Source organism: Oenanthe melanoleuca, chromosome 3, assembly GCF_029582105.1.
Source record: "Oenanthe melanoleuca isolate GR-GAL-2019-014 chromosome 3, OMel1.0, whole genome shotgun sequence".
Lineage (NCBI taxonomy): Eukaryota > Metazoa > Chordata > Aves > Passeriformes > Muscicapidae > Oenanthe > Oenanthe melanoleuca.
This window is the reverse complement of record NC_079336.1, coordinates 2,111,510-2,128,014: the sequence shown is the minus strand read 5'-3', so window position 1 is coordinate 2,128,014 and position 16,505 is coordinate 2,111,510. Positions and strand designations below refer to the sequence as shown.

Here is a 16,505-nt window from a genome sequence, read left to right as displayed (position 1 = left end):
CTGAACTTGCAGAAGTGATGCTCCACATTTAAAAGCAGGGAAATTGAGGCACCAAGCACAAACTTATCCCCAAATCCATTGAATAAATAAAGAGCAGGATGAATCTAAGCCCAGAGCAGCAGTGCCCTGCCTTCATTTAGCACAGGCCATGATCAATTTGCAAATGCTTCTGATGGAAAAGACCTACTGGGTCATTCTGCAGGCCCCTGTAAGCCCAGGCTTTTTCCCTGCCATGTGCTGGAGACAAAAGTGCTTTATACAACCCCTACATTAAAATAATTTAAGCAGGAGGACTTCTCTCATTTCCTCTGGGGGAAACAATTCTGCAGCTGAAGAGATTGCAACATTAGGAAATATTTCCTGACGTCCACTGCTTCCAGAATCTGTTGATATATTATTAATAGAAAGGAAAATAAATATAGGTATTAATGCCAGCAGACACTGTCTGCTACTAATAGCTGTTAAAGTAATATATTCCCCTTGTTTTTAGCTCTTATTAGTCTTTTTGCAAAGGGTTACAAGACCCTTATGCATCCATTAGCCAGTCAGCCATGTGAAATTAATGTGGAGCAATTTTCATAAGCATTACTCAGAACTAATAATAATTAAGCATTATTTTCTGCTCAGATAACACAGAAAATAAAGCCTGACTTTTATGCCAAGATGGGTTTGCATTAGCTTAAGGTAGATGAATTAATTCTCATTTACAAGGCTTCTCTGCCAGCTAGCCAGAAAATATCAAGGTAATTAAAACCAATTTGTGAGGTTCTGTCCCATTGCACATTCACTGGGTTTTATCATTGCTGCAAATTGCAGGTGCTCTTCTGCAAAGGTGGGACATGGAGGGGACTTTGCTGCCTCTCTCCTTCCCCATCACTTCCAGGAAAAGCTGGAGCCTCCTTGTGAGCAGCAGAACATGTTTGTGATGCTGGGGATCAATAGGGGATCATGTGTAGGATGGGAGGATGAGAAGGACCAGCTCAGGCTGGGACTGGGATGTGGAGCACTCAGAAATGCAGGAAAAAATCTGAGAGAGAGGAAAAAATCTCTTCCCTTTTGCTTTACTGTTGATTTGTAAGTGATTAATTTTGATTATTTATACAACTGAGTGGTTTTTGTAGGCAGAATTTTCTGGATAGCCCCCAAACTCTTCTCCCATCACAAAATCCTAAAATGCTTTGGGTTGGAATGAACCTTAAAGCTCATCCAGTGCCACCCCCTGCCATGGGCAGGGACACTTCCCACTATCCCAGGCTGATCCAAGCCCCATCCAGCCTGGCCTTGGACACTTCCAGGGATCCAGGAGCAGCCACAGCTTCTCTGGGAAACCTCTTCCAGTGCCTCAGTGTTTCTGTCCCAAAAGTTTGACAGCAGCTGAGCATGGGCTGAGCTCCCTGTGGGTGCTCTTAGTAAAAATAAAATTAATTAAAATATTTTAGACCCAAAGACTAAAATAAATTAGCCCAGCTAATAATTAGCCATAAGAAACAAAAGCCCAGAGCTATCCTACAACAGCTAATGATAATGAGTAAGTGAATCTCTTCCTCTGGATTTCCACTTTCCAAGGGGATCAGCACCTTCAGGTGCCACATCTTCACTTGGCATCTGAGCTTAGCAAACCACTGAGTCCAGTGTGACCCAGCAGTGTGGGAAATCTGTGTTTTCCAGAGCATTATGGCCCTTCTTGCCCAAATTGTCTCCTTCATTTCATTAATTTCTGCACCCTCTGCCTCACTCCCTGTCTCATCGTGACATCTCCCCTTGGTGCCTGTGTCCACACCACTGACATGGAGCACAAAAAAGAATGAAGTGGCAGTTATTTTATTTTCAAAAATCTTCTCTCAGGGTAATTTAGCTGCTATTAAAAAGATGAATAAAAGAAGACAATACTCCAAAAGCACCACCTGTGTTCCAGCCCTGGAACGAGCGACCCTGAGACGTCCATTGTCCACCCCCTCAGTGAAGAAAGGTTTTCCCCTGATGGCTGTTTCCTTCTCAATCCACTTCTGGTAGCTGCAGACAGGTGTTAAAATCCTGTGGTTTGGCTTTCCTCCCGTGGTGATGCCGACCTGGAACCACTTCATGGTGTTCCAGTAGCTGCAGACCAGGGGTGCCCCGCTGTCCACCTGTGGCAGGAGCAGGAAAGTTACAGCTGGATCCTGTGGGGTCCAGGGAGTCCCTCTGGACCTTCTGTGGGTGCAAGAACCCCCCTGTCAGACCCCTGAGAGACCCCCAAATAAACCAGGGGGGTCTGAGAGCTGGATCCAGCTCCATGGGAACATCTGCCTTCTCTCAGAGAAGAGATGCAACCTTTAAGGGAAACTAGAGTGTGAATTAGGTAGTTAGCATGTAGAAAAAGTGATTTTTGGGATTGTTTATATTATCAACCACGAGGCCAAGATGGAGGAATTGGGGTGTGGTGTTTTCTTTCTTCTTCTTCTTCTTCTTGTTCTCCATGTTGGTGGGGGATACTGGGAGTCACAGATTGGTTGGGGACAAAACTGGACATAGTAATAAGATTTTGTAGTATTGGAAAGTTAATGTAAACATAGAATACGTAGTTTAGGGTATAAAAGATAAGTCCTGCCTTTCGTGGGCAGACTTTTGTCCTGGACACGGAGGTGACCAGACTGCTGCTCGCAGGAACACTTTAGAGATAACAGATAATAAACAAACCTTGAGCCCTTACGACAGTCTCCTGCAGTCTCTCTTTGGCAGATTCAAGAATTCCCTGCGCCCTGAACCACCCTCCCATGTCCATCTGAATAGTCTCGGGCACTGAGACCCTCAGACAGTGACAGATCCGAGCTCAGGTCCCTCAGAGCAGCTGCTTCACACAGCCCGAGTGGGAAAATCAATGTCTGACCAGCCCAGTGAGGATTTGGGGAGGGGGAAAATAAAATAAAAAAAAAGGGAATTTGGATTTAAAATTTCGCAGCTCAGCCCTGAAAGGAATGTTGGATTTGTCTTTACAAACGAGCTGTGGATCTGCTGGTAGATAGGGCTAGCAGTGTGAGATAAAAGAAACAATGGGATGGATTCCACTGATTGATGAATGGGAAAGGAGATTTGCCTTCACAAACAAACTGTAGGTTCGCTGGTAATGAAATTGGATATAGGAAGATGAAAGAAGCAACAGGGAAAAACTATGAATTGTGTAAGAATTAAAAGTTAAAAGGGAGGGTTGTACATTAGAGGGGAATCTCAGGTGTCAGGTGTTTGGGAAGTCTGTGCCTCTCAAGTACCTCAGCAATGGGGAAAGAGAGAGGGAAAAGCAGCTGGGAAAATAGGATTAAAAGGGAGGTTGTATCCTAAAAAATTTGGGAGATCCCAGTGGAATGCCCCATGGCCTCTCCCTTTATTAGAATAAAGCAAAAATTACTCTTCTGTCTCCTTTTTGGACATAAACCTCTGGTGTTTGTGGATTAGTTTTCCTGACAGCCCTGAGATCGTGCAGGATAAATGAAGGCAAGGGGAGGAGAGCAGTCCCAAACTCTGGCTCTGACATTCCCAGCCTTTTCCACAGCAGGATCCCTGAGACCTGTCAGCCAGAGACAACATCCCAGAGAGAAAAGGGACATTTGCTGTGGCTGCTCACTCAGTCTCCTCAGAGCTGCTGCGTGGAGGTGCTGGGTGCCTGCCACTGTGAATTTTGGGGGCTGAAACCAGGCAGCAGATGAACAACAATCCTGACAAACCCTTCTTGAAGCCACAGTCACTTCCCTGGAAACTTTGCTGCTGCTGCAAGGACAGCCACCACTCACCCAGTGTGGGCAAGGCTTCAAATGCAGGTTCCTCAAAAAAAAGGAATATTCTCCTGCTGGCTGCTGTAGCTGGAACACCAAGGGCACACCCAGCTCTGGAGTCTCTGGACACAAGCCCAGGGAGAAGAGAAAGCAGCACAAAATCCACCCAAGGCAGGTGCAGAAAAGGCTGAGAGAGCTGGGGGTGCTCACCTGGAGAAGAGAAGGATCCAGGGAGAGCTCAGAGCCCCTTGCAGAGCCTGAAGGGGCTCCAGGAGAGCTGGAGAGGGACTGGGGACAAGGCATGGAGGGACAGGACACAGGGAATGGCTCCCACTGCCACTGGGATGGATAGGATATTGGGCAGGAATTGTTCCCTGGGGAGAGAATTCCCAGGGAAGCTGTGGCTGCCCCTGGATCCCTGGAATGTCCAAGGCCAGGTTGGATCAGCCTGGAATAGTGGAAAGGAACTAGAGGATTTTTAAGATCCTTCCAAGTCAAACCATTCTGGGATTCCAGAACATCTTCAGTAGTAGTCCCTGCTATAAATAAATCTCCTTCCACAGTGGGTTTGAATCTTTTTTCCATCTTTTCTAACCAGCACTTGTGATAAACAAATTCAATACAAATCCATCTCCCAAGACAGCAAACTTTACTGGGAAATGTTGTCCTTCCCTGTTTGCACCTTACTTTGGGAAACATCTTTGTCATTAATGGATGAAACCCCTTCTGCCAGCAGCTACCCTGAGCTAACACACATTAATTAACGAGCAAGGAAGGGGCTGAAGTTCCCTCTGCAGCTCATCAGCCCTCGCTGAAGTTTATGGCTGAATTCCCACTCCAGTAGCCAGAGGGTTCTGGTCATTAATATTCTTATCTTTCTTACCCTTTTTTTTTTTTTTTTTTTTTTTTTTTTTTTTAGTTCAGAATTCATTCAGGAGGTAAAAATTAAGATAAATGCAGAGGAAATGCTTGTAGAAGAATCACAGAATATCCTGAGCTGGAAGGGACCAACAGAGACCAGAGATTTACAAACTCATTTTAGACTGCAAAAGACCTTTCAGGCTCTTGAGTACAAACATAAAATCAACAGTTTGTTGTTATTACAGCCATGCCCTTGCATCTCAAGCATCTAAAGAGGTTTCCTGATCCCATCTCAGCCAAGAATTCCCGTGAAAACCACAGAGGTGACCTTGGAGCTGTGCCTTCCTCCTGTTGAGCATCCAGGCAGGATTCCATTACCAGGGATTTAAAAAAAAAAAAAAAAAGGAGATTTTCAGCATCCAATTTGGAGGCTGTTCACACCTGTAAAGGATCTCTAAAGGATCTTCCTCCCCGGGGAGCAGCAGTGAATTCCCGATGCCCTGTGTCGAGAATTGTCGGGAAATGTCGGGAATTGTCGGGAATTGTCGGGAATTGTCGCATCGCGCTCCGGGGATGGGAAGGGGCAGAGCCAGGGATCCCTATTTAAATCTGCCGAATCCGATCTGCTCTTTTTCTCCCCTCTTTCCCTCCTCAACCTCGGCCTTTTGGTTCCCTGCCTTGTTGGTGGGGAAATGGGGATCAGCGATTTTTTGGGGGATCAGTGATTTGAAATTTGGGCAGGGAGGGAGTTCAGGAATGCTCTGAACAGCCCAGGCAGCTGCTCCAAATCCATTTCCCTAATCCACAAACCCTGGAACCCAAATCCTCTTCTCTTTCCACACAGGCTGAGCTGCTCTGCCTCCTTCCATGCCATTTCTCTTAATTTCAGTCCTTTAACATGAGGATTGTGTCACAAGATGGGCCAAATCATCCTCTCCGCGTGATAATCTCACATCATTACAGCAGAGCCCGGATGAATCAGGAGCTAAACTAAAGATGGAGAAAATAAACTCAGTCCTCAGGCACTTCTGAATATCCCTGCCTCCACCTTAAGGTGTGGGAGGAGCGAGTTTTTGAGTGCTGGGACAATTATCTCAGCTCTGTGATGCTTCCAGTAACGCTAATTTAATGAGCGCTCAGCTTAATGACTCTGTGGATTGAAGAATTATTAATTCTTTTTCAGGCTCCTGCACCCCAGTGCTGAAACTCTCCCGGTCAGCAGCACACACCAGGTACCTGCTGCTGCTTTTCCCTCTAAGTGCCAAGTTTCTGGATTGGGAAAACCCAACTAAAAATAGCAGCTTTGCTTCTGTTTTCTCCTGTTTCTCGTCGTCTGGAAGATGAGTGAAAAGCCAGTGTAACAAATCAGATCTGGTGCTGAATTCCTGCCTCAAACATGTTAATCCTCCCATTAGGAGAGGTGAAAGCAATGATACATTCACTGATAAATAGCTGTGGGTTGTATAAAATCTGTCACTGCCTAACAAGGTGCTTTGTTCACTGAAGCTGACCAAAAATTTCATCTTTTTCACTTTTTTTTTTTTTTGCGTGTGAGCATCAGGAGCCTTTCTGCTGCCTTTAGTGGGCTTTGGATCAAAAGTCTAATCTCTCTTTTACATTTGTATCCGTGTCTGCAGCACAGCCATTGATCAGAACAAACACGTTCAGCCACATAAATCTTCCGAGGTGGGAGAAGCTCTGGGGGTGGGAGAACAACTCATCTGATGCTCATTAGGTGGATGCACAATCCCTGCAAGTCATTGCTGGTTTCGTTTTCATGTTGGTGAGCCCTGTGCAAATTGGGGACAATCAGCCCTGGGAATGACAACAGTGCCCATCAGAGCTGCTGGAGGAAAAGGCTCTGGCAAGCATCATTTGCCCAGCTGTTTCCAGCTGTCCTTAAAGGAGGTTGTGGCCACGTTAATGTGCAGGTGTCAGAAATGCAGCAGGAAATCCAGGGCAGCTGGGCTCCTCTCACACAAACCCTTTGAGAAGCTCCTGTCCCTCCATCCCCTGGCTGGAAAACGGGAGAAAATGACCCAGATTCTGCCAGGATGTCAGCAGGGCCACGTGGCTGCTGTGGCACAGACAGTGCAAAGCCCCTGGCCAAAGCCCTGTGGCCCAGACTCCTGTCTCTGCTGTCCTCTGCACCAGAGTTTACAGAGCTCTATTTACATCCCAGTGCTTAATGGCCTCAGAGAGATCTCCATCCAGGAAATTGCCTAATTGCTTTTGGAATCCATTTATCCCTTAGGATGAATACCCACAACATCCTGGTCAGCGACTCCCATGGTTTAATTATCTGATGGAAGGAAAAACACTTCCTTCTCTTTGTTCCAGACCTGCTGCCTGCTAATTCCACCTGACACCCTGGAGCAGCAGGGACACAGGGACAGCTCCTGCCTCCTCTCCAGGCTGCCCAAAAGGCTGGAAATGTGTCACAGCCCCATCAGACATCTCCTACCAGCCTCAGAGTCTTGCCCTGCTGTTCCTTTCTGTTCCACTTCCCTCCTTTTCTAAACTTTCCCTTTCTCAGATGGGAATCACACACAGGGAGGCTCCCAGGGGTAGTGCCCTGGCACAGCACATTTGCTTTGCCACTTTTTCCCATCCTAATAATTCCTAATGCTCTCACTGCCCTTTTGACCTCCCCAGAGCCTCAAGCTGATGTTTTTGAAGGACTAGCCAGAGTTCTTCTGACATGGTAATAGCTAAATTAGAGCCTATAATAGCCAGTGTACACCTGGAATTGCTTCTCCATATATCCATTACCTTTTCTTTATCAATAATGAGCTGCATCTGCTGTTTGAACTCAGAGCAATTGGACCTGCTGCCCCTCTGCACCTTTCACTTGGAAAAAACACAGTGGCATTGGCAAACTTGGTCATCTTGGCATTTTCCCTCCTGGAACATCAAAATTCCTTGCATGGATGCCAGCAAAACTCTCCCTGTAAGTTCCTTCTCTGTTCAAATCCCTTCCACTTCATGGCAGCCCAGCTTCTCCATGAGCCCTTGGTGACAAATCTCCTTGCAGGAGTTTTGGGGATCTCAGAATGTGTTAGATGGTTGAACCACCCTCTTCCACAGGGTTGGCAATTCTTTTAAAGAATTTGGATGTGCCTGTGAGTCACAGCCCCCCCAAATCTGTCACTGAAAGAGAAGCTGCTCCTCTGAGTCATCGCAGCCTTTCCCCACTCCCAGGCCAAGCTGGGATTTTGTTTTCAGCTGGATCCAGAGGTGTTCTGCCCCCTGCCAGGCACACAAAGCCATGCTGGACTCCCAGTCAGCTTCAGTTTGAGGGAGTAAAATCTGTCACCCAGAGGGAGAAAGCAGCAGAGACACACAGCATCATCCTCATCATCATCCCAGGGTCTTGCATCAAGAATTAATTTTTCACAGGTTAAGGAATGAAGCCATGAGAGCCTGAATGTGCTCACTTGTCTGCCCACACCATAAAATGATAAATGAAAACCCTAAAAACTCATGGGCCATGGGAAAAATGTTCTGATTTTTGTGAGCTGCACATCACAGGATCCTTCAGAATAAAACTGAAGGGACAGCAGATGCACAAACACCTCTCACTGCTTTGCTCTGGGGCTTCCCAGGAACCTTCCTGCTGACAGCAATCTGTCCCTTGGGGAAGAGAAACACCTCATGGTGGGAGCAACAGCTCAGTGATGGGAAATCCAGGAAAAGGATGGGGAGTGGATCACTCTGTTCAACAGGGAAAGAGGAAAGAACCTCAAATTGCTCTGAATATCAGGAAAAATGCCTTCACTGAAAGGGTTGTCCAGCCCTGGCACAGCTGCCCAGTCACCAGCCCTGGAAATGTTCAGAAAACAGGTGGAAGTGGCACCTGGGGACATGGTTTTGTGGTGGCCTTGGCAGTGCTGGGGCAATGGTTGGACCCAGTGATCTCAGAGGGTTTTCCAGCCTCAGTGATTCTGTGATTCTGTTATTAAGGTAAAATGCAATAATAAAGTATTTTTGTGCAGTTTGGACTGAAATGGGGATGGTTGTGACTCCTGGCCCCAGGGGACATTTGGCTGAGAGGCAGAGGGGCCTCAGAGCTCCTGTGGGTGCTCCCCATCCCTACAGGCTGCAGCCAGAGCATCATTCAACCTCTGTTCAGGGACTTTGAGCAGCTTCAGGCACTGACCACACTGTCCTGGTTTGTGCTCTTCCCCTTTAATCCATGACAACCACCTACAGAAACACAGCTTTCATTTGCAGGCTACTTTCCTGTAAAAAATTCTATTTTGTGAGTCATTCTGGGCAGCTTTGGGGCCCTGTTTGGACCAGCAAAAGGAGGCAAGACCTTGTGAAATCCCACTGCTCCCACCTCAAACTGTGCCCCAGTGCCTGCCATGGGATTCCAGGGATATCCTGGGATAATTAATAGAGAATTAATTGTCCTGCCTTGGAGAGCCCCCAGTGAGCTAAACCCCTTCAGCTGGAATTCAGGGCTTGATGTCATTTTCACACAGATGCTTCAAACAATCTCAGTGACTCCCATCACCAGGGATTTTTTTTTTTTTCTCCCTGTTGATGGAAAGAGGGTTCTGTAGATGCTGATGGTTATAAAAAAGACATTTGTGAAATGGCTGGAAAACCCCATCCAGGTTTGCACAAAAATTGCAGATTTTGCTCCACTCTGTGGGGTGAGAGCCCTGAGCATCCCAGAGGCTGTAAAGATTTTCAGAGATGGACAAGGGGGAATGGCCTGAACCTGGCAGAAAGCAGGGATGGATGGGATTTTGGGGAGGAATTGTTCCCTGGGAGGGTGGGGAGCCCTGGCACAGAGGAGCTTGGATGTGTCCAAGGCCAGGCTGGATGGGCTTGGAGCACCCTGGGACAGCAGAAGGCTGGAACCAGCTGAGCTTTAAACCCTTTAAACCCTTTAAACCCCAACCAGTGTGTGATTTCTGGCCAGCTCCCCCTGCTGCAGGCTGTAGGAGGGGATGGACACCAGGACTGAGCTGGGCTGGAGCCTCCCCACTGCTCCTGGGGGTCACCAGCCATCCCTGCCCTGGAACCAGAGCCTGCCCCCCTCCTGTGCTGAGCTGTGGGTGCCCTGTGACTCCAGCTGAACTCTCCTTGTCCTGGTCACACCAGAGCTCCCCCACAGCCCCCCTGAACCATAATTGGGCCATTCACTGGATTTTGCCTGGCCAGGGAAGGCACTGAAGGAGATATTTGCTTTGTGAGCCCCTTTTACTCTAATTATTGTTCAAGTTACCTTTGCATCAGAGCCCAACAAAAGATACTTAAGAAAGGAAGGAATGAGGCATCAATTGTGGTTCATGGGGTCATGGAAGAAATGTAGCACACAAAAAAATAAGACATAGGCCATCTCCAGTGTCTGTTCTTCAGCACTTGTACCCCCTGAGCATCCATTAATGTTAATGTTTATGGCTAAATAGAACTGTAAGTCAATTACAGCTCCTGGTAGTGTTAATTCCAAGCCAATCCATATATTTGTCTGCAGAACTGCCAGGGAATTGGGATGGAATAGATTTTTCTTTTCAAGGGAATGGGTTATTTTTTTTAAAGTACAAATATTTGGGAGCTCTGCTGTTCAATCTCCTTGAGTTATTAGAGGAACATGGTCAGTTATCCACAAATTAGGCTGGGCTGGTAGGAGGGCAGCTGGTGAAATGTCTGAGCCTTTTTTAATTCATGGCTTTTCTATTCATGGGGTGGCCTCAAGCTGCACCAGGGGAGGTTCAGGTGGGACATCAGGAGGAATTTGTTCCACTGTCCCAGGTTGCTCCAAGCCCATCCAGCCTGGCCTTGGGCATTTCCAGGGATCCAGGGGCAGCCACAGCTTCACCTGTGCCAGGGCTCCCCATCCTCCCAGGGAACAATTCCTTCCCAATATCCATATCCTAATATCCATATCTAAATATCCACATCCTAATTACCATTCTCCTTTGTCCTGTCACTGTCCCTGAAAACCATCCAGCAGCAAAACTCTTCCCCTCCAGCAAACTCAGCAAAATCTGGTGGCAAGCCCTGTCACTTGTTTCATCCCTGAAAAGTACAACTTCTATCCTCAGCTCTGGTTTTGTCCTGTTCCCTTTATTCCAGTTTAGAAATCATTCCTGCCTGGTCAAGACCCCACTAAAATCAGAGAGATGCTGAATTCTGAGTTTTATCACCCATGCAAAGGATGTCTGCTCCCACTGCTTGGAAATCTCACATTCCTACTTCATTCCTCAGATAACTCTGACATTACTGTGGCTCAAAATAGCTTCTTCCTCAGCTTTCTGAGTCCAGGAGATTCATTTTGCTGGGAACCAGTGCTCCTGCTATTTCACCAGCATCATTCACCTGCAGAACTTCAGGCTAGGCTGGGCTGGGCAGGGCATCCTTTAATTATGTTAATGTTATCCTGTGGCAGGTTTCTTTTTAAGATTTTTTGATTTAATTTAATTTAATGGAGGTTTAAGTCATTCTTTGGTTGGTTTTACAGGCAGATGCTCTCTGGCTAATCAAAAAATCATTTTGCAAAGCAAATTTTCCCAGAGTGTCCCACATCCCTGGTGCTCCCTGCTTTTGCTTAAAGGTCAGAGGATCTCTGTCTCTCTCTGGTTTAGTTCCTGGAATAAATAATTCCTACAGGATGGAGCTGCCCATCCATGTCTCTCCCCATCCAGACCTCTCCAAACCCATGGACATGGATAAAATCCAGCTGGATGGGGCTTGGAGCAACCTGGGGTTGGAACTGGGTGGGATTTAAGTTCCTGTTTAACCCAAACCACTCTGTGATTCCTAGAAACCATTGCTCAGCCTGGAACAGAGGCTGCAGAGAGCCCAGTCCCTGCAGACTCCCAGGAGAAGGGTTGGAAGTAGGATGTTCTGGAAGACAAGGTGATTTTTGCCTTCCTGTTTGACACCAGGACAGAGATCCTGGGGGTGAGGGAACAAGTTCTGGGTGAGTTTTGCCTCATTTGGGATGCTTGTGTCATCTCCCTGATATCAAACACTGCTCAAACTGTAATTTAGCTTGAGAAGCCCCTCATTCTCTGTCACCAACACCCTGCCACAAGATGAGACTCATTCTGGCACCCACAGACCAACCAAGCACACTTGGGTCAGAGCCAAGACCTCACCTGAGAAGTTTTCTAATATTTAAATTCAACACTTCCAGATTAAAATTCCCTCCAAATTCTTTTGCCTTGAACCTCCTGGACAGCCATTCCTGCCTCCTCTCAGGCTGTGACCTGGCTGGGAAGCAGATCAGGAATGTTGGTCCCCTTACCTTGCAGCCTCCTCCTCCTCCTCCTCCTCCTCCTCCTTGCTCTGTCTCAGCACACACCACACTCCCCACCAGCTGTGGGATCTGCTGCAGGCATTTCTCCCTGCTCACCAGCTCCATCTGTGTTTTCTGCAGCACCTGGGATGCTGCAGCAAATGGAAAGAGAAGGATCAACAAAGAGCTGCAGAGCAGCTGGAGATTTCCCTTGGGAAGAATCTCAGCTGGATTTCTGAAGCATCTGAGGGTTTTGGGGTCTCTGGGCAGGGCTGGAGGGTTTTGGGGTCACAGGGGCATACAGAGGATGCCCAAGTGTTGGCAATGATGAGTTTGTGCTCCTGAGTTTATCACAGAATCCCAGAATGGTTTGAGTGGAAAGGGACCTTAAATCCCATCCTGCCATGGCAGGGACACCTTCCACTGTCCCAGGTTGCTCCAAGCCCCATCCAGCCTGGCCTGGGACACTGCCAGGGATGCCAGGCTGCTGGGAAACCCCCAGAGGGATGGATTTTCCTGCTGCTGGTCCCAGGGATGAGCTGCACACCTGGAGTTTCTCACTCATGGTTTTTTGGGAGCTCAGACTGAGGGGCTTTTCATGGGACCCTGTGCAAGCCCCTGCAGAGCAAAGTCCACTGAGCTTTCCCCAGAATTCTAAGCTTAGAATTATAGAATTATGGAATAATTTAGATTGGAAACAACCTTTGAGATCATCCAGTCCAACCATTCCCCAGCACTGCCAAGGCCACTCCTGCTCCTTGTCCCCAAGTGCCACATCCACATGGATTTAAATTCCTCCAGGGATGGGGACTCCACCACTGCCCTGGGCAGCTGTGCCAATGCCCAAAAACTTTTCCAGGGATGAATTTTCTCCCTAATATCCAATTAAACATTGTTTTCCCTGGGGAGGGCTGCAAGGCCTTGCCCCACCCAGGGGACCAGCTGCATCTTCACAAAGTGGCTCTCAGGATGGCAGCACACAAAGGAAATATCTGCTTTATTCTTCCCTTGGGATGGGAACACAGCAATCACAGATGGCACCTGCAAGTGACAAAAAGACTGAAAGCGTGCTGGGCTGCTTGGAAACCTCACTTATTTCACCCACATTTCTGTCTAAAGTGAACCTGGGTCTAAAGATAAAACTGAGATCTTCAGATCATTTGAAACTCACTCTTTGTTTCTGAGCTAAATCCTCCCAAAACCTCCAGGAAACTGACTCAATGACAAGACCTAAAAGATGGAAAGTTGTCATGTCCCTTTTCCAGCTGAGATGGAAATGGCCAAAGATGAAAATGCTTTGGTGTAGGAATCTCCAGGAAGGTGAAACCCTTTTGTTTTGGAGAGAAGGTGGGAGAGCTGGGGGTGCTCACCTGGAGAAGAGAAGGATCCAGGGAGAGCTCAGAGCCCCTTGCAGAGCCTGAAGGGGCTCCAGGAGAGCTGGAGAGGGACTGGGGACAAGGGATGGAGGGACAGACACAGGGAATGGCCTTAAACTGAAGGATGGTGGGTTTAGATGGGATAGCAGCAGGAAATTTTTGGCACAGGGTGCCCAGAGGAGCTGTGGCTGCCCCTGGATCCCTGGCAGTGTCCAAGGTCAGGCTGGATGGGTTTGGATCAGCCTGGGACAGTGGAAGGTGTCCCTGCCCATGGCAGGGGTGGCACTGGATGAGGTTTAGGTCCCTTCCACCCCAACCATTCCCTGACCCTGTCCCTTTTGGCTTTGCCCTCATCACACCATCTCACCCCCTCTCACCACACTCAGCTTCTGCTGGATTTCTTCTGGAGCCTCTGCCAGACAGAGGGTGGGGGGTGCCAGGGCTCAGCACATCCACACCAATTTTTGGGAGCAAGTTCTGCTGGTGGCTGGTCCTTGTCCTGATCAGGGAACTGGTGGATGTGCAGGGATGGGGAGGTCTGGATGCATTAACCAGGGAGGTGGGGAGTGGAGCTTTGCCTGGGAAACCCCTCAGGGGACAGAAGAGCTGCTTTAAATGGACAAACCCATCTCCTTTAGCAAGTGCATCTCACCTGCAGTGGTGTTCTCCCAGCCAGCAGCCCAGCAGTGCTGCCAGGTCAGGATGTCACACACAAAGGGCAGGCACAGGGGGCTCTTCTCCTGGCTGAACTCGATGGGGCTGCTGAGCTGGATCAGGGCAATGTCGTTCTGCAGGCTGCTTCTGTTGAACTCCTCGTGCAGGATCAGGCTGTCAGGGCTGTGCTCTTCCAGGGGCAGGCTGAGGTCCACTCCCCCCACGGCCACTGTCAGGTCTGGTGGCCTTAAAAACAAAGCAGGGCATGGTGGGCATGAAGGATTTGGGTTATAAAGGTTGGTGCCTCCTCCCCAGAGCAGGGCACGATGGTGGCTCAGGCAGTTCAGCTATAAATACCCAAGGAATTTACCCTCACTCTGAGCAAAGGATGATTTCCAGGGCAGGGAGGCAGAACGTGAATAACCCAATAAATAACCCAGGCAAACAGATGGAATGGTCTGGATCTTTTGGATCTCACAGGTCATTTGCCACCCAGCAGTCCTGGCTGTTGGAGCTGCCACATTTTGGAGGGGTCTCAACTGTGCCCTGGACATTGCATGGAGTTGATTTATCCAGAAGTTGCAGTTTTAAATTCAGAGTTTTGCTGTGTGAAAGCAGAGGTAGTTTGGGGGATACAATGAGCTAGAAGGGAACTCATCACCTTTTACAGGTGTGGATGCACAGAATCAGAACAGCATTAGGGGCACTCATCCAAAGCTGCTCAGGCCATCCCTCAAAGCATTCCCCTTCTGCTTCTCCTGTTATGCACATTTCTGTGCTCCACAATTCTTTCCTCCAAATGAGACAATCCCTGCTTTCAGGCTCAGCCCCAAAAATGTGGCACATGGCCCCCATGCCCACCCTGCACCCACCAGGAGGAGCCTCATCCCTCCCGTGCCCGGGGCACTCACAGCTCGTGTGCAAAGCAGTGGGCAGCAGTCAGAATCCACAGGGCACTGATGATGGAGCCCCCACAGATGTGCTTCCCCTGGCTCTGGATGCTCACAAGCCACGGGAATTCCCCAGGCTTGACGTCTGTCCCGGTGCCAATCCTCTTGCCGGTTTTCTGGAAGGACTCGAAGGATGGTCGGAGGCCACACCCTGGGAGCACAAAGGGACATTTTGGGCACGGGCAGCAGTGTCCCAGCCTGTGCTGCTGAAAGGCAGGGGCAGGAAATGCCTGGTGCTGACATGGAGATATCCATGGAATCAGAGAAACATGGAATCACACTGTGGCTGGGGATGGGAGGGACTTAAAAATATTTTTCCAGCTCCAACTTCCACTATACCAGGCTGATCCAAGCCCCATCCAACCTGGCTTTGGACACTTCCAGGGATCCAGGAGGAGCCACAGCTTCTCTGGGAATTCTCTCCCCAGGGAACAATTCCTTCCCAATATCCCATCCATCCCTGCCCTCTGGCAGTGGGAAGCCATTCCCTGTGTCCTGTCCCTCCATCCCTTGTCTCCAGTCCCTCTCCAGCTCTCCTGGAGCCCCTTCAGGCTCTGCAAGGGGCTCTGAGCTCTCCCTGGATCCTTCTCTTCTCCAGGTGAGCACCCCCAGCTCTCCCAGCCTTTTCCAGCCCTTGGAACATCTCTGGTGCCTCCTCTGGACTCTCTCCAGCAGCTCCAGGTCCTTCTGCTGTTGGATCCCAGGGCTGGAGCAGCTCTGCAGGTGAGGTCTCAGCAGAGAAAAGGGTGAGAATGCCCCTCCTGGATCTGTTATTTGATCTCTCCCAAAATGTGTGACATCCCTGCCACCTCCCCAAACCTGAACTCTACCAAGCACTGCCCAGGAATTTGGGATGGGAGGGACCATGCCCCATAGGCAGGTGGGATAAAATCCTTGCTTAGGGAGTGGAAGGTGCATCAGAATGCAGCACAGGCCTCACTTTTATTCCCTCAGCAGAATAAATAAGCCCAGACCCGTTTCACTTACCCACATGTGAATATTCTGCATCTCTTCTGTGCTGAGAATGCTGAGAAACAAACCCTGCCTGGCCACTGCTGCTCAGGGAAGCCAAACTGGAGAGGGTGAGGAGCAGCATCTCAATCCATCCTGGTCCAGCACTCTCCCCCAGCTCAGCAGTGCCCCAGGACATCACCTGCATTCCACACCAACACAACCAGGTGACATCACAGCAGCCACTCCTCACCCGAGCTGCAGCGCCTGGATGCTCCTTCCCGAGGCAGAAGGGGCACTGAGGCAGAGCCCAGGCCTTTCCAAAAGGTTTGTCATCTCCTCTAGCTCTAGCAGGGACAGGGCAGAAGGGAAATTCCTGCCCAGCCTCACAGGATATGGCAGTGGTGGGATTCATGAGCTGAAGATTTCAAAATCCCTTGCTGGATCTTGGAGCATCCTCAGGAGCTGGTCCTGTATCAGCTTCCAACTTCATCTCTGCAGCCTGTCATCATTTAATTTTTCATTTCCTGGTAATTTTCTCTCCAGTTAGACCATGCCTGGGGTATTGACTTGAGTGTATGTAAACAGGAGAGTTGTCCCAACCCTGGAATTGTTCCAGGCCAGGTGGGACAGGGCTTGGATCAATCTGGAATAGTGGAAAGTGTCCCTGCCCATGGCAGAGGATGAGACTGGATGATCTTTAAGGCCCCTT

The 16,505-nt window shown here is 48.9% G+C and overlaps 1 protein-coding gene across 1 annotated transcript; it reads right to left on the bottom strand.

Annotated features, from left to right (window-relative positions):
- Positions 1-1,800: 1,800 nt before the first annotated feature.
- On the bottom strand, positions 1,801-16,012 carry LOC130251036 (serine protease 55-like). Its single transcript, XM_056487368.1, has 5 exons — positions 15,830-16,012; positions 14,804-14,993; positions 13,891-14,138; positions 11,872-12,014; positions 1,801-2,126 (listed from the first exon to the last, which is right to left on the bottom strand). The coding sequence occupies exons 1-5, from the start codon at positions 15,999-16,001 to the stop codon at positions 1,842-1,844; spliced, it is 1,038 nt and encodes a 345-aa protein (XP_056343343.1). The 5' UTR covers positions 16,002-16,012; the 3' UTR covers positions 1,801-1,841.
- Between the last annotated feature and the right edge of the window lie 493 nt (positions 16,013-16,505).

Coding starts and splice junctions, on each gene's coding strand:
- LOC130251036 (XM_056487368.1), bottom strand. CDS start 16,001: ATGCAGGTGATGTCCTGGGGCACTGCTGAGCTGGGGGAGAGTGCTGGA. Junction 14,139..14,803: donor CACTGCTTTGCACACGAGCT/GTGAGTGCCCCG, acceptor TTTGTTTTTAAG/GCCACCAGACCTGACAGTGG. Junction 12,015..13,890: donor CTGGGAGAACACCACTGCAG/GTGAGATGCACT, acceptor CATTTGCTGCAG/CATCCCAGGTGCTGCAGAAA.